This window comes from Saccopteryx leptura, chromosome 2, assembly GCF_036850995.1.
Source record: "Saccopteryx leptura isolate mSacLep1 chromosome 2, mSacLep1_pri_phased_curated, whole genome shotgun sequence".
NCBI classification, from domain to species: Eukaryota; Metazoa; Chordata; class Mammalia; order Chiroptera; family Emballonuridae; genus Saccopteryx; species Saccopteryx leptura.
The window spans coordinates 221,648,116-221,667,853 of NC_089504.1; the positions used below are offsets into that span (position 1 = coordinate 221,648,116).

General features: G+C 39.0%; 1 protein-coding gene across 12 annotated transcripts in view; it reads right to left on the reverse strand.

Moving 5' to 3' along the window:
• Nucleotides 1-19,738, reverse strand: part of TTC3 (tetratricopeptide repeat domain 3) — a 125,752-nt gene that overhangs the window by 56,637 nt on the left and 49,377 nt on the right. For all 12 annotated transcript variants that reach the window (XM_066370218.1, XM_066370217.1, XM_066370225.1 and 9 more), the window contains 13 exons: nucleotides 19,331-19,394; nucleotides 16,743-16,800; nucleotides 15,932-16,010; nucleotides 15,493-15,627; nucleotides 14,755-14,835; nucleotides 12,914-13,026; nucleotides 9,947-10,067; nucleotides 7,597-7,719; nucleotides 6,107-6,208; nucleotides 4,490-4,582; nucleotides 3,472-3,536; nucleotides 1,920-2,056; nucleotides 193-516 (listed from right to left, as the gene is read on the reverse strand). In XM_066370218.1, coding sequence (XP_066226315.1) covers nucleotides 193-516; nucleotides 1,920-2,056; nucleotides 3,472-3,536; nucleotides 4,490-4,582; nucleotides 6,107-6,208; nucleotides 7,597-7,719; nucleotides 9,947-10,067; nucleotides 12,914-13,026; nucleotides 14,755-14,835; nucleotides 15,493-15,627; nucleotides 15,932-16,010; nucleotides 16,743-16,800; nucleotides 19,331-19,394 — 1,495 coding nt within the window. The remainder of the gene's footprint in view (nucleotides 1-192; nucleotides 517-1,919; nucleotides 2,057-3,471; nucleotides 3,537-4,489; nucleotides 4,583-6,106; nucleotides 6,209-7,596; nucleotides 7,720-9,946; nucleotides 10,068-12,913; nucleotides 13,027-14,754; nucleotides 14,836-15,492; nucleotides 15,628-15,931; nucleotides 16,011-16,742; nucleotides 16,801-19,330; nucleotides 19,395-19,738) is intronic.

Here is a 19,738-nt window from a genome sequence, read left to right on the forward strand (position 1 = left end):
TCTCTATCTCCCCCCTCTCCCTTGGAAAAGAGGAAAAAAATAACCTGAAAATGATGAGTAGGGAAAATAGAAATTCTACCCATACCAATCTGTAATCCTTTATTTTAAAAAGTAATAAATAATGATAGGAAGGAGAAGGGCTCATGGCCCACATTTCTCCTTCCCCGACACTGATCTCCAGGACTGACATACCAAAGCTGTTAAGTTTCTGGATCCAGGTGGCTAATTTTGGCTCCATTTCTTTAAGCTCGCTCAAAACATGCAGAAATATCCTTGTTTTGACTCGATTCTGTTCTTGAATCAAGTGACGAATGACATAGTCCACTGCTTCATTCAGAAAATTTCTGCTGGAAAAACAGGTTGTATAGTCTTCTGTGCTTAACACCTTCCATGAGAGCAACTCTTTGAGAAGCTTGGATGCGTTCAGCACGCCAGATCTGATCTTGCTGGCGTGCTGCTGGATGCACTGCAGAATCCTGTCATCCACGAACTGGCAGCTCTCGGAACTCACAGTTTCTAAGGATCAACAACACTGGTCAGTCACAGTGAGAAATAGGACCAATTTGCAAAGACAGACACTCAAAAAGAAATGGTGTCACATTACATAATAGTATAAACCTGCCTCAGTAGGAGTCTTTGTGTTTTTTTAAATAAACAACTCAAGAAATTTTAAATTAGGAATATGAATGGGGCAAAAGTATATTTACAGTGGTTTGTATGGAAAATAATACAATAATTAATAATAATGCAAGAATAAACTCTGTAGTTTGAGCACTCACAACTGTAAACCTACTTTTGCCTCACCCCATGTTGAACAATACCTTTGAAAAAATATGAAAGTTCATATTAAGCATAACACATCAAAAGTGCCTTTTCTTCTTCACTCTATACCACTCATGTAATATCTAAAATGTTAGTTTCTCTAAAATAAGTTCACTTTCCTCAACCACTCTAACCCAGCCTCATCAATCATCTAAAAGTCATATTCAATAAATACATTTAGTCATTTAAGAATGCAAAAGTTGTCTCGGGTTTTTTTGGAGTGGAAAGGGTCATTTATTCAGTTATAGATTCATTTGATATTTGATCGTTCTTGTTACTCAGCTTATGTAGTAGGATCCTAAACTGCAGACCTGGGACTCCCTGACTACAATAAAAAAAATCTCAAGTTCATCTTCCCACCTGCTCATCCCCCTAATGGACGGCCATTTAGCCTCTTGAAGCCTACAAAGTTAAAATACCACACTCAACTGAAAACATTTTTAGTGGGAAAGATAATTTTGACTGATGTGTGAACATTAATGGAATAGTAGATGAAAAATAAAGACAGCAAGAGGAAATATTTCATTTTAAAGACAGCCATTGTTGTAGAAAATGAGAATAACTTACTTCAACTCATCTGGAAGTAAACACACCAACTAACATGTCCACAGAAATAGTAACATCACCTGATACATTCCCACGTTGGTCATGGAGTAACTAACACAAAAGGCTGGATGGAGTAGGCAGTCTCCACAGTACCTTTTATGAACAGCTTCCTTATGTGAACTCAGCATTATTTCGGATAATCAGTAATGAATTTACAGTTCACTGTTTTAGAACTTATATCCACATAGTGAAGTCTACAGACCACTGTCAAACACACAACACTCATGCTGGGTATTACTTCCACCTTCAGTTCAGGGATGAGGAAACTCATCCGCCCCAGGTTAGTGTAGTGGCTGGGCAGTATTTTGAATCCCCACGTACTGCTTTCAAAATCAGTGCCCTTTGCACCACCCTCTCCCACGATACTATTAACTGAAATCCAAATTTCAATTCAGTAATAATTAACGTAAGGCTCAGTAAGATGAATATTTGTATTTGTAGTTCAAGTGAGGATACACTGTTCGCATATCATGCCTAGGACTCCAGCCTACCTTTCTGCGCCTCAACTTGGGATGGGTTACTTTCCCTTAAGTCCTCTTCCAGTCTTTCTTGTGCTAACTTTTTTGCTTCCTGCTTTTGGATCTTTCTCTTCAATCTTTTGTCTTCTTTCAGTCTTAGCTTCTCTAGGCTGATAAACATTTACAATTAGTGACAATTCACCTTTCTTGTAAACTCACTTACTACCTTCCCTTTGCCTACTGTGGAAACCACTCTCTACGCAACAAGTTAGAAAAATTCCTTTTCAGTGAGAACTTAGTCTACATCTTTTCTGTTCAGTATCACAAACTGTTGACACACGTGGTCAATTCAGTCAAACTAAAGGTACATGTTTCATGAACAAAAACCTCGGCGATTGGGTGGCACTTAACCAAGGGAGGCAGGTAGAATGTACAAATGTTATTTCCATGTTCATAAGTTACTGCTTAGGGTAAAGAGAAACAATAAAATTACTTTACAAGATAATATATATAAACACTCATTTCAAAGAAAGACCCCACAATAAACTATTATTTTAACACCCCAATGATGGTCCACGACACCAGAATTTGGTTGACAGAGTTACAATGAATTCTCAACAAATAGTTCTATTCATCTTTTCTTTTGTTTTCTCTTGCTCACCGATTAAAAAAAAATAGAATAGAAAATAAGAGGCAGAAAAAGCAAAAAGGATTGAGATTATTTGATCTGAACAAGATGATACAAAAAAGGGAATAATTCTGACAGTATGTTGAGTATTTCAGTGTGAGAAATAACTCATTGGTTCAAAATATTTGCTGAAAAGAGTTAAAAAATACTCATCTGGTTGATTCCAAATTCTCAGTTTAAAAAACTGAGAGCTTAGTCTACAATTTTTATCTAACTGCCAAATCTGATGAAACATCATTTCACAGCATCAAATGTCATAATTTGACTTACAAATTCAACCACTAAACAAAGTTTCTTATTCAAGTTTTTAGTATTTATTCATTCCAGGCTAGTTCTCTTTAAATTTTAAATATTCATAGAAATCATTTAAAAACTACTTATTTTGAGGCCCTGGCCAGTTGGCTCAGCAGTAGAGCGTCGGCCCAGCGTGTGGAAGTCCTAGGTTCAATTCCTGGCCAGGGTACATAAGAGAAGCACCCATCTGCTTCTCCACTCTCCCCCCTCTTCTTTCTCTCTATTTCTCTCTTCCTCTCCCACAGCCAAGGCTCTACTGGAGCAAAAGTTGGCCTGGGCACTGAGGATGGCTCCATGGCCTCTGCCTCAGGCGCTAAAATGGCTCCAGTTACAATGGAGCAATGCCCCAGATGAGCAGAGCATCGCCCCCTGGTGGGCATGCCGGGTGGATCCCAGTAGGGCGCATGCGGGAGTCTGTCTCTCTGCCTCCCTGTTTCTCACTTCAGAAAAAACACACACACACACACACAAAAAAAACCCCACACACCACTTATTTTGATAAGTATGTACAGCCAATTTAAAAAGCAGCATGATTTAGACATCTCATTTAATAGAGTTATATTGTAAAAGACATCATTAAGCTAGAGTTGGTTAAAATCTTACCTAGAACATTTCTGTTTCAGAATTGGCCTTGGAGGAACCTTTTCTTTTACGACCTTGTGTTCAAACTTTGAATAAAACAAAGACATTCAAAATTGTCTCTTATTCCCATGACAAAAAGCACAAAACCTCAAGTAAGAAGCATTTCAGCATCACATAGTCAATGCTCAATTTGGCAGAGAACAGTTATGATGTTCTGACACAGACAAAAGTCCAGAAAACTTTAGCAAAACAATTTACTGAAAAGAAGAACTAAAAGTAGACACAGTGCAGCAAGAATTTTTTTAAATTAAAAGTAAGCAGAGATCAAATAAACTACAAATATCATTACAACAACCGCTCCTGCCACCTCCAACAGACCTTTCCATCCCTACGAACCCCACCCCAAAGTACCCGAATGTAGACTGGGGATTAAGGAAATAGGTTACAGAAAGTGTAACAACAGTAAGGCTAAAGTGTAAAAAGCCTCCTTTTCCTGTTAGGAAATAAAAGAATGTGAGAATCCTTCACGGCAGAGAAGGTTCTCACATTCTAGTAGTCCCTATTAAGTAACTGTTTCCTGGAAAAGACAAGATCCAAACTGTACAACTTTCATAAATTTAAATCATGCTTTAAAAGGTGTAAGCATTTTGGTTATTAATTTTTTTTTTTTTTTTACAGAGACAGAGAGAGAGTCAGAGAGAGGAATAAATAGGGACAGACAGACAGGAATGGAGAGAGACAAGAAGCATCAATCATTAGTTTTTCATTGTGACACCTTCGTTATTCATTGATTGCTTTCTTATATGTGCCTTGACCAGGGGGGCTACAGCAGACCAAGTAACCCCTTGCTCGAGCCAGTGACCCTGAGTCCAAGCTGGTGAGCCTTGCTCAAACCAGATGAGCCCGCGCTCAAGCTGGCGACCTTGGGGTCTCGAACCTGGGTCCTCCACATCCCAGTTCAACGCTCTATCCATTGTGCCACCGCCTGGTCAGGCATTTTTGGTTATTAATTTAATAAGATTTCCCCTTAATTACTTACTTCACATTTCACTTGACCACCGCTGCCAAAGATGACAATCTTAGAAATGATACCTTTGCAGTCAGGAGTAAGACAGACTCCTTGTAGAAAATCCTATTTGATTAAAACAAATGCTTTATTTCAGAATAACTCTATACATGTATACATATATACCATTTTAACCATCAGGAACAGTTAAAATATGGTCAAAAACTTCCTCCTTCAGGAACACCACCTATATGGCTGACCACATGACTTGCTTTGGTCAACAGAAGGAGCGCTGACCTGACGCACACCATGTCCCAGAGAAAGCTTTACGAAACACTGAATGGACTGGCCACTGCTCTTTACCCTCTGCCACAAGACATGGCCAGGCAACCTCTCGATTCCAACACTAAGAACACAGCCACACAGACTCGAGCTGTGGCACCCAATCCTGGCCAACAGCTGCAGACCCTCAGAACAGGTAAAGTGAGCAAGATGAACCTTTCTCGTGGGTCATGAGATATTTGGGTGTATACCACTTCAGTATACCCTCATGAAAGCTAATTTACAGAGGCACAGTTCAACCCATGGGAATGGTTATGACCACTAATGAAGCATGTATAGTTAGAGAAACTCAATTAAGGTAAGACACAGACATGGCAGAAGTGACTTATAGGTAACAGTGACTTAGTCATATCATGATATCCCTAGGTAACTATGTGAACATGTATAAAATGTGAACATGTATCTCTACCAAGCCTAATTCCTAGTGCTAATAGATATCGAGCGTACCGCTTTATTTTTTCCCCAATGAAAATAAAGCTATGCAATGTAGAAATAGATGCTCTTTTTTTTTCTTTAGTCTAAGCTTATACGAATCACAAATTCTATGAATAGAAATGAGATTTTATACCTATACTCAGAAAGTATACCTAGCTAATGATAATTAACATCACTATCTTGCTAATTAGGAGAAACCCCAATGAGAAGAGGCAGTATAAAATTTAAGTTGATCCTTAGTACAAATTATCTCATCAAATTTTGGCAGAAAATAAAAAATCTGAAACCCCAATTCTACATCATAATTTTAAAGTAATTTAATGAAAGATGCCTGAAGGACTAAAATTGGCAATGCATAACTTAAGAACTATATTTTAAAACTAAATATTAAAATTTTTATTTACTTATTACTATTTTAAAAATATTATAGGTCTTTATTTATTTATTTTTCTACAATTTTATTTATTGATTTTTGAGAGAGGAGAAAGGGTAGGGGAGAAGTGGGAACCATCAACTGTTTCTCATATGTGCCTTGACTGAGCAAGCCCAGGGTTTTGAACCAGATCTCAGCATTCCAGGTTGATGCTCTATCCACTGCGCCAGCACAGGCCAGGCAAAATTCTTATCTTTGATCATAATATTCCCAATGTAAAGTTGGTTAAATAATTTTTTGAAGATTTTTATGGTTATTGCCTTTACACTTGTAGTAAATAAAAACAAAAACTGATTTTCAACATTATAATTAAAATTTTAATTTAAAACTTTGATTATGTCAAAATGCACAGGAAGGAATTTATATTCATTTAAGATTCTCCAGGGGAAAAATAAATGTACAAAATGGTATATTAGAAAGTCCAATTTTATTAGCCTTACCTTGTCAATTTTATCATTAAAGGTTGTTGCTTTTAACTTCTTCCAACAGTTGATGTGGAATTCTATTCTGCAGTACTGGCAACAGCTGATTCGTATAAAACCCTGGGGGGATAAATTTTTTTTAATTCACACTTTAAAGGTGTTTCCTCTCTCTCTTACACACACATACATTCTCTCTCACTCACAGTGCATATTAAGACAAAAAGCTGTTTACTTATTTAAAAAAAAATTTTTTTTTACAGAGACAGAGAGAGTCAGAGAGAGGGATAGATAGGGACAGACAGGAATGGAGAGAGATGAGAAGCATCAATCATCAGTTTTTCATAGCTACACCTTAGTTGTTCACTGATTGCTTTCTCATATGTGCCTTGATCGTGGGCCTTCAACAGACTGAGTAACCCCCCCTTCCTCGAGCCAGCAACCTTGAGTCCAAGCTGGTGACCTTGGGGTCTCGAACCTGGGTCCTCCGCATCCCAGTCCAATGCTCTATCCACTGAGCCACCGTCTGGTAAACTAACGCTGAGTAACTAATTTACTCAATTAAATTCCAGACTTGGCCTGACCAGGAGGTGGCGCACTGGATAGAGCATCTGGTCAGGCGCTATCATATTCTTGAATAAATTAACTCTGAGTAACTAATTTACTCAATTAAATTCCAGACTTGGCCTGACCAGGCGGTGGTGCAGTGGATAGAGCATCAGACTGGGATGCAGAGGACCCAGGTTCGAGACCCCGAGGTTGCCAGCTTGAGCGCAGGCTCATCTGGTTTGAGCAAAATCCCACCAGCTTGAACCCAAGGTTGCTGGCTCCAGCAAGGGGTTACTCGGTCTGCTGAAGGCCCACGGTCAAGGCACATATGAGAAAGCAATCAATGAACAACTAAGGTGTTGCAACGCGGAATGAAAAACTAATGATTGATGCTTCTCATCTCTCTCCATTCCTGTCTGTCTGTCCCTGTCTATCCCTCTCTCTGTCTCTGTAAAAAAATAAAAAATTAAAAAAAAAAGAATCAACCAATAAATGCATAAATAGGTAGAACAACAAAATGATGTTTCTCTCTCTCTAAGATCAATCAATAAATAAAAAAAATTAAAAAAAAAATTCCAGACTTGGTCTCACACTTAGGTTTCTGAGAGTCAATTCAGTGATTATAAGGGCCTTTAAATTCTTGGAGTCAGTTTATACATTAGAATTATAACATCTCAGAGGTAACAACCCCATTTTGTTTCCTGTGTTGCCAGGAACACAGTGGCTGGAAAGAGGAAATGGGATTAGCCAGCCCCTTCCCAGGTCCCCACTGGGCCCTCAGTGTTCATTTCAGCAACTCTGATGACCTAGACCTAGCAAAGTCCAAGGGAAGGGGTGGACAACAGGACATAAAACTACTGGCAAGCCAGAGAACTTGGTGCCTCCAATTACACGATTTGTTCTGAATTCATTTTAAGGCACAAATGTGCAAGTTAATGTCCCAGTAGAGATTGACTATTTACCTTAAAGTCTGGATCTGTTATGTATATCTGGATTTTGGAATATCCATAGCACTTTTGATAGCAACAAATGGCATCTGGCACTGGAGGGAACCTGCATTCTTCAATAAATTTCTCTAACAGCCTCTAAAACAAAAATAAACAAAAATGATACTGCTACAACACTAATTTGTCAGTCAAAATGCTTGCTATATCAATAACCTCTTGCCATCAAAATATCTTCAGCATAGGAATTTTTAAGTTAAACTTTAACTAAATGTTTTTAGCCAAGAAAAACTACATACCACTTTTTAACATTTTCCTTGTAGAAGGAGACTGACATAGAGGCATGCCAAGAGAGAATGATGGCAAGGGGGGGAGGCGCAAAGGTGCAAAGATTAAAATAAATTTTTCCAGAATTTCAAAGCCAGAATCAAAATCTTACCCTGTTATAACCATCAAACCTTATTTTACAATTCTACAAATAAGGTAGAATAACCCTTAGGACTCCAATGGTCTCCTTCCCAATGGCCCTTCACCTGGGATCCTACCACTTTCACTCACAGCCCCGCCCCCCTAATACAGGCACCCTGCTCGATCCTGCCTTCCGGGAAGAACTGTCCCCTACTCCTGAAACCTCCAAGAGACTTAAGCATGCTCCCAGAGCTGCCTTTGTCATCAACAGTTCCTCTGCCTCCCTCCCTTGTAGTATAAAGAGAGGAAAACCCAATGATCCCTGTTTTGTGTCTTACTTTTTTTAATACGAGCTTCGGGTAAGATATCACTCACATACCATCCAATTTGCATAAAGTACGTTTGTAGTGGACTCCCAGGATTGTACGACCATCACCACAATATAATCAGTGGTCGGCAAACAAGTTAGTCAACAGAGCCAAATATCAACAGTACGACCATTGAAATTTCTTTTAAAGGCCAAATTTTTTAAACTTAAACTATATAGGTAGGTACATTGTTATTAACTTAATTAGGGTACTCCTAAGCTGGCCTTTGCTAAACACTCAAGGGGCCAAAGAGCCACGGTTTGCCGACCACTGAATTCTAAATTGACATTTTCATCACCCAGCAAGAAGCCCCTACCCATTAGCAGTCCTTCCCCAATTTCCCTTAATCCCTACCTCATCACAACCACTCATCTACTTTCTGTCTGACTCTATGCAGATTTGCCTATTCTGAAGATTTCACATGAATGGGATCATACAATATGTAGTCTTTTGTGTCTGGCTTCTTTCATTCAGCATGTTTTTGAGGTTCATTTATGTTGTAGCACACATCAGTACTTCACACCTTTCTACCACTGAAAAATATTCAGTTGTATAAACAAACACATCTGACTGTTATAAATACTGTTGTTATGAACATTCATATACAAGTTTTTGTGAGAACTTGTGCTTTCTTTTCTCTATATATATATCTAGCGATGGAACCGCTGGGTCACACGATAACCCATTCTTTAACATAGTGAGGAAGTACCAGACTATTTTCCAAAGCAGCAGCACCATTTTAAACACCCACAGCCAATGTACGAAGGTTTGGATTTCTCCACATCCTATCGAAACTTGTTGGCTACCTTTTTGATTATAACCATCCTAGTAGATGTGAAGCAATATCTCATTATGGTTTTAATTTTCATTTCTTTGATAGCGAATGTTGTTGAACACTATTCAAATGCTTATTGGTTACTTGTATAACTTCCTGACACATGTCTATTCACATCCTTTGAGTTGTATGAGTTGACCCCTATGCTTTTAAAAGCTTTGGACAAAATAAAGCTCTGAGTACATGCCAGGGATTACCACAACTAAAGGCCTGTTCTAGTCAATTCACACATAATTTAGGCTTTTGAAAACTAGCAAAGCAGCCTATGCTTCTGGATATAGGACTGAATTTATATTTTCTGAGGTCTCATGTACCACCTCAATAGCTACAGTCGCTATGATAAAACAACCATGCTATACACTTCTGTAAGGACAGCATACCTTTCTGCTTTATAATGTGCACTGAAATCAGAATGCAAGAGTCAAGTTCCAGCTCCACTATTTCCCAGTTGTTTAATCCTGAGATCATTACTTAACTCCTCTAAATTTAAATCTCCCTCCTCTGAAAAATGGGAACAATTACAGTACTCAAACTGGTAGGACTGCTGGGAAAATTAAAGATAATGAAATGTGGCAGCTGTGACTGGCACACAGAAAACATCTAGTTAACTCTAGTGATTCTTACTAGACCTTAAAGAGGACGTGGCTGTGGGGAGCTGAGGACTGACGGCCCCTGCCTCTCTATTTTCTGATGCCTGAGTCAGTGTGGACTGGCTTTTACAGTTAGTGGGAAGCTCTCCGCAGAAATAAATGATTACCTTTACTCTCCCTGGATGAGTCTCCTCAATAGTCACATTACTTGTGGGCCAACTTAACACCCCAGGAAGTCGAAAAATCAAGGTTCTTGCTTTCTCAAAGTGATTAAGAGCATCTAGAAACCTAGTCATAATTATGAAAAAAAAAACAAAACAAAAAACAGTATTAAAAGATGTGACATGAATCTTCATTCCCCAGAACAAAAGTCAGAGATTTCAAGCTAACTAGTAAGAGTACGTTTGAGAAATCACTGTATAGAATAGTCACTATTACCTATACTTTCTTTATTGTTGTTTGCTTATTAAAAGTAACATAAATTAATCACAAACCTGCCTGGACACTGGCTTTATTATGGTAGGTGCACACAAGTCCTTTCTAAAGTTGAAAGTTATTTTTTAAAGTTTCCAGCAATTAAAACAGAATATTGAACAACATGGTTGTTTGACTTTTATGTTTCATCTATTAAACTAAAGTAGATTACTGGAGAGAAATAACAACCCTTCACTTCAACTCATTAACCATAAATAGGAAAAAAAAATTTTTTAAACCTGATTCTATTAAGACAACTATTGTAAAAATCACCCTGCTGAAAAAAAATTTTTTTGACATAGAGAGTCAGAGAGAGGGACAGATAGATACAAACAGACAGAAAGGAAGGAAGGAAGGAAGAAAGATGAGAAGCATCAATTCTTCATTGCGGCATCTTAATTGTTATTGATTGCTTTTTCCTATGTACCTTGACCAGAGGGCTACAGCAGAGCAAATGGCCCCTTGCTCAAGCCAGTGACCCAGCACTCAAGCTAGTGAGCCTGCGCTCAAGCTGGATAAGCCTACGCTCAAGCTGGCGACCTCAGAGTTTTGAACCTGGGTCCTCTGCTTCCCAGTCCAATGCTCTATCCACTGTGCCACCGCCTGCTCAGGCCCTGCTGAGAATTTGTTAAAAAAATAGTATAATCTGAACATCTTTCTTCAACCATAAAGCTGTGAATTATTTTAACAGAACAGATGTGTATGCAAATTGGTTTAGTTATATATAGGAAATGTTTTAATCTAACGACTTATGGTTAAAAAAATAATTCCATGGATTCTCATAGTCCATTCAACAAAAGATACTAAAATATTAGATAACAAAGGCGATCAAGTCTATAATCTTCTCGTCAGACTAAAGAAAGTGTTTTTCCTGCTTTCTTCAATCTTAAAATAATTTCCCAATTTAAAACATTTTTATAGGTTTTCTTAAAAATTAATTTAGGAAGAAGAAGGTAGAGAGGGAGAGGGAGACAAAAACATCAAGCTGTTCCTGTATGTGCACTGACCAGGGATTGAACCCACAACCTTCACATTTTTGGACGATGCTCTAACCAACCAAGCTATCAGGTCAGGGCTAAAAACTTATTTTTGCCTGTGTTGCTACATCACCATCCACCATCTAGACAGTTCCAAACAATAGGACTATAAACCAGAAACTGCACATTACAATGGCAAAAACAGCACATAGCACATCATATTATTTTGAAATTAGAATTCAAAAGCCTTTCAATATGGCAGACATTTTCGTTTACCACATCTCAATGATCTTACACGTTTATGTTATTTGTCTAGGCCTTGAGAAGATCTGCAAAGTGACTGCTGCATTATACAGGTATGTCCAGCCTAGACAGTTTATGCTAAACTTTGAAATTAACTTCATTTGCTATTGCTATACAGATTGCTAAATCCTTACTTCTCTCTACCTAATTCTTAATATAAGTTAGCCTGGCCAGACAGGCTTTAACTTCAGGAAGTAAAAGAATTTCTTTAATCGTTAAAAATCTATAAAGGAGGCCCTGGCCGGTTGGCTGAGCGGTAGAGCGTCGGCCTGGCGTGCAGGGGACCCGGGTTCAATTCCCGGCCAGGACACATAGGAGAAGCGCCCATTTGCTTCTCTACCCCCCCCCCTTCCTCTCTGTCTCTCTCTTCCCCTCCCGCAGCCAAGGTTCCATTGGAGCAAAGATGGCCCGGGCGCTGGGGATGGCTCCTTGGCCTCTGCCCCAGGCGCTAGAGCGGCTCTGGTTGTGGCAGAGCGATGCCCCGGAGGGGCAAAGCATCACCCCCTAGTGGGCAGAGCGTTGCCCCTGGTGGGCGTGCCAGGTGGATCCTGGTCGGGCGCATGCGGGAGTCTGTCTGACTGTCTCTCCCCGTTTCCAGCTTCAGAAAAATACAAAAAAAAAATCTATAAAGGAGGTTCCAGGCACACTCTAAGATTAGGTTCCCAAGAGTACCAATGGTCTAATAAATTTTCTCCTAAAACGTTAGATGAAAACTTAAGATAATTAAAAGTTATAAATCATTCAACAATTATTTCTTTATAGTTATCTAACATACCTACATCATACTGGGTACAAGTGGCAGGAATAGGAGAATATTTTTTAAAGCTCAAGGTGTAATTCTGTCCCCTAAAGTTCATACAGCAATTTGGGGAGTGAACACATATAAAATTTAAGGAACAGCTATATATTAAACTTTGAGTAAGGATTCCAACTATAATATAAATTCAGATTAGAGATTTTAATTCCTAACTCATGATGTCTTTGAACATAGCTGTAACCTTATATTAAGACCATCTTCATTAGAGGTGTTTCTGGGAAATTGGTATTTAACCCCAAAATTAAACAATATGACTTGTAAAGCATTAATTTATATCAAAACCATCACCATTTAAAATGACATATACCTAAAGATAAAATAAGACACTGTGTCAAATTACTGTTATTGAATTTCTTACTAGATTCAAAATTAGGAAGCATTGGAAATAGGTTTGATTGCCCTTCCTTTAATATTGTTATTAAATGCCAATCCTCAAAGTAAATACAATTATAATAATGTGCCACAGAAAAGATACCAAAGTAATTTCAGAAAAGGCATCATCACACATTAGATTCTGAATGAGTTACCAGCCAGGAGCATAAACTAGTTTGGTTTCCACTCACCTGTTTTTCTTCAAGTATACTTCTCCAATTCCACAGTAGGCCAAGCAATCAAGTCCCTCATTGGGGTAGTGTTCAATCATCCTCTTAAATTGGTTTTCAGCTTCAGATAGCTCCTTCAACAACAGTAAGAGCAATAATCACTTACACAAAAATATAAATGCTGGAAGCGATTTTACCTCAAGGTTGATTCTTTCTGTACAATGTTAAACATAACTGTCCAGAATTTCTATGGCAAAATTACACCTTCTGCATTTCATTTTCTTAGCAACTGTATAAATTTGGATCATACGAATACTCACAACCAAGTGATCCAGTTCCAAATTGACAAGCTGGCACTGAATACATCAACCTGCACCCAAACAAGCATTTACTGACACTCACCGAGAGTGTGTGCTGGCAAACGCCGCATGGCGTGACTTCACAGTAAGAATAACCTGTATGCAAAGACCCAGTGAGTGCTGCTCACTTGGGATCATGGGCACCCCAATGATGTTGCCATGTTTTGTGACAAATGACAGACAAATGCTCAATATTAAAAACAGCTCTTCAGTAATAGCTTCACAGAGCTTCAGGTATATTCTTTTGAATATTCTCAACTGTGGAAACCTCTGTGCCACTTATAAATTTTGTTTTGAAAAAAATCCAAAGACACTTAACTCTAGGCAATACTGCTAATCTCATCCATTGTGAAAAACAAACATCACTACAAATGGAGTTCGTGAAGCTTTGAGGCCAGTTTCAAAGAAGGCATTTCAACAATGTTTTTAGGGCTGTACTGGAATGGATATATCACTTCCTTCTGAGGCAACTCTGAATGATGAAATTCTTTACAAGGTTCAAGTTCAATCATACTTGTTTCTTTTCTTTACTCAGTCTCACTACTTCAAAGTAAATCACTAATGTGCTAAACTATCGCTTCAACTCCAATAAAGCGAAAATAAGATACTATTACTCTGCCAAGAATAAAAGAACTAAGATCACGAACTTCGTCTCCAACAATCTAGAAAACAGGCCTTAATGGCAGACGCTCATTTGTTACATCCAGGACAAGAGCCACGAACCTCGGGCACTGAGAACTCCGGGAGAGTGAACATGAAAATGACTTGATCCTTCTGTGGTAGCAATGAGAAGTACGCCTTCCACTAGACGAGGAAGCTTGCAGCTCAAGTTGGTCGCAAGAATATACAGTACTATATTACACCCAAGGTAATTCTAGAGTCATTTCAACCTTTATCAAAAACTCAAAACCATGCATGCAAAGTATAACTATGTGATTATGGAAAGACTACAATCTAAAAAGTAAGAAAATACCCAAGTACTCATAGCCCAGAACAAAGAGATATTGTCATTTTTACTTTAGTTTTTTAAAAGACTAAAACAAAGTTGAACTCCCTTTCCTAACCTTCCCAGGCCCATTCCTTTCTTCCACCACTAAATGCAATTGTTATCTTAAATTTGATGTAAGACTAGTCCATGTTTTTAACTTGTACAAAACACACAGATAGCCATAAATAATATACACTATTATGATGTATGTCTTCCAAGTAGTACATAAGTGTTATCACAATGTTTGTTATGTTCTCCGACTTGCTTTTTTCCTAATGTATCACAATATACATATTAGGCCCTTTACTTTTCATACAAAAAGAAAACAGATTACTACTGGTTGTCTGACATAGCTTTTTTCTAATGGGACTATAAACTTAATTCAACTTAGACATTTCAGAAACAATTATCAAGAAAGTATGAAGATGAAAATAAGCCCAAATGGGAAAACCGCTTTTATGTATCTTCTAAATTCAATGGCATATTTAAGTTGTTATTTCTTTTACCAATCTTACCTCAGGCTGTCCTATTCCAAGTAGAGAAATAGCAAGTCCATAGACCACTAAGACATAGTTAATCATGGCCAGGTTCAATTGCTGTCAATAAAAATGTTCCAGTTAAAAATCTGAAGATAATTCTGCCCAATTTGCATCATACCAGCCTGTTAGCTACAACAGAAAAAGTAAAATAAAATCTCACTAATCACTGTGATTGAGATCGAGGCCAAACAGAATTAGAAAATATATTTTGCAAAAATATATTTCTATCAGATATATAAAATAGACTTGCTGTCTCAGAGTCCCTTAAAGGCATGGTTCATAACTTCAGTTATTCTCTTTTGCATGTTAAGTGCATACTAGTGGCATACTAGTGACAGATGACAACATTTGCTCTCTTACAACCCTGCATAAATTATTTATGGACCTAGCTAATACTTTCTGAGTGCAAATCCTTGATTTAGCATTTTTATGGGAAAGAAGGCCAGGAGTTCTAATGAATAGCAACCGGAGAGCAAGGGGAGAGTCAGAGCCAGGATGGTGTGCTGAGTGAGAGCGTGAAGGCTGAGCGAGGGCATGGGGGCCGAGTGGGAGCGTGGCCTACTCCTCGCAGCCTGGAGGAGATTCCAGCCACGTGGGCAGGGCCACGTGGGCAAGGCCGAAGGTCTGCTGCCGACAGTGAAGTCGGAGCCTGGTTCTCTTCCACCTGGAGCATGTGGGCGCTAACAAACGCGAGTCAGGGGACGGAGAATCTACCCTGATTTTCTGGGGATCAAGGCCACTGAGCAGCTCCGAGAAGGCCTGGGCGGCACTCCGGCACCGCTGCTCCAGCAGCGCCATGTACCCGTCCTGGATCAAGCTCCGCAGCATCTTCATGATATTAGCAAAATCCTGTCAAGAAAATCTTCCTGTTAAACCTCTGGGAAGGAAACAATTCTGCTATGTTAGCTGCTAGTTAAATCTCTGGTTAACATAATTAAAAAGGTAGTATCTAAATTAGTGATAGTTTAAAAAAATAAATAAATTAGGATAGTTTCATTTCTCAGCAATCACGTTAAATTGTATGTCCATAACTAAAATTAAAATAAATAAATATAGGAAAAAAAATATTAGAGATGTGCATAATTAGATTAATTCTTGTGGAAAATCTCTTGTTTAGAGCTTGCTTTTCCCATCAGAATAGCCGTTCCCTTACCTGGTGTGCGGCTCTAGAAGACTTAGAAAACTGTTTCTCCAAGATGCTCTTCCAATCTGCTGGTAAACTCCCTTGTGAGCTAGAACCAAAACAGAAAAATGTTGCTTTGAATGATTTTAGCATAAAACAGTCTGCTTCTATAAAGAAGAAATACATGTACTGAATGTCCCTCAAACCACTAAGTACATGGAAAGGCCCAGGCTCCTGGTTGAAAGACCACTATGGTGCTGTTGCTCCCCAAATTCATCTCTACATCCAACGACAGTCACAATAAAAATCCCTATAAGATTAGAAATGGGGGGGAGTAGATGAATTAATTTTAAATGTTGGTTCATCATAAATACTTTCCTCCCATGATAATCACTGACAGGGCCTCTGAACATGAGCATACCCATGCCTGTGTATGCAGGGGAAGTTTCCAAAGAGCCAGGACACAGTGAACAGTGAGTTCCTGAAGGAGGCCACTAGAAAAGAAACTACGGGAAGTGGATTAAGGTCAGCAAAGAAGGAGGCTAATTTTCGCTTTATATTTCTCTGAATAGTCTTATGAGCATGTGTTCTGGAATTTTAAAAAATTAATACTAGTATATGTATCTATGACTTTCAGAAATCAGTATTAACATCAGGATTCATAATTCTATATTCAAAAATAACATGCTTTTGATATCTGAAAGGATTTTAGGACTCAACATAATATATCATACATCTGTAAAGGTAGCCACTATGGGAAAGAGATTCTTTTCTTTTCCTTTTTTTCTTGGAATGAGGGCATTAGGGGACGAAACAAATAAACCTTAGATAAAAGCCATACCTGAGCTCCAATTCATTGTTTCGGGATTTTTGTTTTCCTTTATATTTTGGAGGCTGACCTATGAATATAAAAGTATTTGTCCTAAAATCTGGTCATTAAAATGTACAAGCTTAAAAAGTAAAGCAATAAAAAATACATAAAACTGAATAAGAAAGCAATACCACAAGTGTAACTACAAACAGGTAAGTCAAAAAAGAAGCTACTGATGATGTTTGCTTGCGTATGCTATAAAATTATTATAAGTTATAACAGTTGTTGTTATGTAGACCTAGAGAAGACACAGAGACACAGGGTGTAGTTTCTATTCTCAGTTTACAATCAGATGGAAAGAAAAGACAGTCTCTGCAATAATTAACAACAATCCCCATTAAGAAGAAAAGAATATACTGTGCTGTTACTGACAAATTAATTCCACAGTAAATGCTCTTACAACTCACAGAAGGGAGCCACAGAGACTGGAGTGGCTGGGAGAAGCATTAGTGGGCTCGCAGCATGTGTGTTCAGTTTTAGAGAATAAGTAGGATTTGCATAGAACGGGCCAAATCCCAGAGCGGAGTCCCTCTTAAGAAACACTGAGTAACCCTATGTGACTTGGTGCATCTGGGAAGAACAGAGGTTGGAAAGGGGCTGCTAAAGCAGGTTGTGAGGAGGGTGATGAGCCATGCTTCTGCTTCTTCAGCTCTGTGAGTTCAGCCTTTACCCCCGGCAGGAGGCGGGAGGTGGGTGCACTTCTGGGCAGGGGACAGACTGCCAAGCTGTACACAGCAATAGGGACCATGTGTCTGCTGGCAGCCCCTGGAGAGATGGCAGAGGCAGGTCAGAGCCCTTGTAACCAGGACAGGATGAGAGCCCAAGCTGGTCTTGGTGGCCTCAGAAAACAGAAGAGGCTTCTAGAAAGGCAGAGAAGTTCTAGTTTGATTTCTGCTGAGTGACGTAAGGCAATACTACTTAACCCTAACCTTGGGACCACCATTTCTTCGACTGAATATAGATGCTGAAGTGTGGATAGTATTTAAGTTACTTATTTAAATGTACTATCTAATGGTAATGGCCTAAGAAATATCAATAAATTAACAGTTTTTTCCAAAAGAAAGTTTTATCCTCAAAGACTTTGCACGTGCTATTCTAGTTACACCAGGTAAGACAATCACCTGAGTCTCCCCTCTTTACAATCCTGCTGAGGTGCTGACCCAATGGAAAACCCAGCAGTGAGTAGCAGGGCATGTGGCATGGGTGCCTAAGAGAGGACAGAACCGCAGGAAGCAGAGGACAGAAAAAGACAGAAACAGCTGCCAGAAGCAGAAATACTGAAAAGAAAACAAAAGAACCAACAAACCAGAGAAAAGAAAAGAGGGAAACAGGATTGACTAGAAGGTCGCAATCTCCCTGCAAGAACCCCGGAAGAGCCTGACCTGTGGTAGCACAGTGGATAAAGCGTTGACCTGGAAATGCTGAGGTCGCCGGTTCGAAACCCTGGGCTTGCCTGGTCAAGGCACATATGGGAGTTGATGCTTCCAGCTCCTCCCCCCTTCTCTCTCTCTCTGTCTCTCCTCTCTCTCTCTCTCTCTCTCTCTCTGCCTTTCCCTCTCCTCTCTAAAATGAATAAATAAAAAATTAAAAAAAAAAAAAAAAGAACCCCAGAAGAAATGCATAAGAGGTGGAGGTAACAACTGTGAGGCATTAAGAAAATCTCTACTTTCTTAAACTGTCTTAAAAGGCAGGGGAGCATGTAATCCACTCTAGAATGATTTCCATCAAAATCTGGTCAAAGGGAGATTGAGAAATAAATGAAGCGTGGACATCTGTGCTTCTCTGGGACCCTTTATTGCCCAGTGAAGCCAAGTAAGGCCCTGCTATGTCTGCTGCTCACTAGACGTGGCAACAAATACATGCACTAGGCGCATACAATTAAAATAAATGAGTATTAGCCTAAAGCATCCATTCTCAACAACGGTGATGTCACTCCTAACAGGGTGATTTTGTTACTAGGAAACGAAGAAAATCTACCTTTCTATAGAGCAGCGGTTCTCAACCTGTGGGTCGCAACCCCGGCGGGGTCGAAGGACCAAAACACAGGGGTTGCCTAAAGCTATAGAGGATGGGGGCAAAAGTGGGCTGACAGGAGTACGCAAAACAATTTATTCTTGTATTATTTATTAATATATTATTTTCCATATACAAACAACTGTAAACCTACTTTTGCCCCACCCTGTATATAAAGCAGAGATGTATGTACAGTATGTAAAGATATAGTGTCTGGTATTAAAATTTCATGGGGAGGCAATTACAGAAAAGTCTAGAAAGGCTCCTTGGCTGGGGGGAAGATAATGATATGAAAGCTGAAAACACTGGCCTCATGGAAATTAGACAGCAAACCAAGGAGAGTCTCACCTTTCCTTTCCATTACTTTTATTTGGAGTTCCAAAATTAGATTTCTCACATAATATGAAAAGACTGAGTATTGACTCACACAGAACTGCCCACCATGTAGTAATAGAACAAGTACGAATGAGGCTGGTGCAAACTTGGGGCACAGTTTGGACAATTCTACATTAGCTCAGCAAAAATTTGTGCAAGGAAACACTCACCTGGTACTGGTATAAATTCAGGGAGACAGTCACAATCATCTATCATCAAAGCTTCCTCTACCACCTACCCATGAAAATAGAATTAATGAGACTTAAAAAAAAAAAGCCATGAAGAATTCAATAACTAAATAATAATATAATAAATATAATAATAATAATATAGACTATAGCGCTTATTCAAGTGCATAAAACACCTAGGTGGTAATTAAGCCTAAATGAACAAACAAAATGATAACTAATGATAAGAGGCTGTGGTCTGACAATTCCGATACCCAGCATGAGTGGTGTTCAGCGTCTGTATGAACGAATACCACTGCGTCTTTCCTTACGCTCCTCTCCCTAACTGGACACAGCCTCCTTGTGCTCGCTCCAGCAACACCTATAGTGAACAAAGCCTCCATGGGGTTT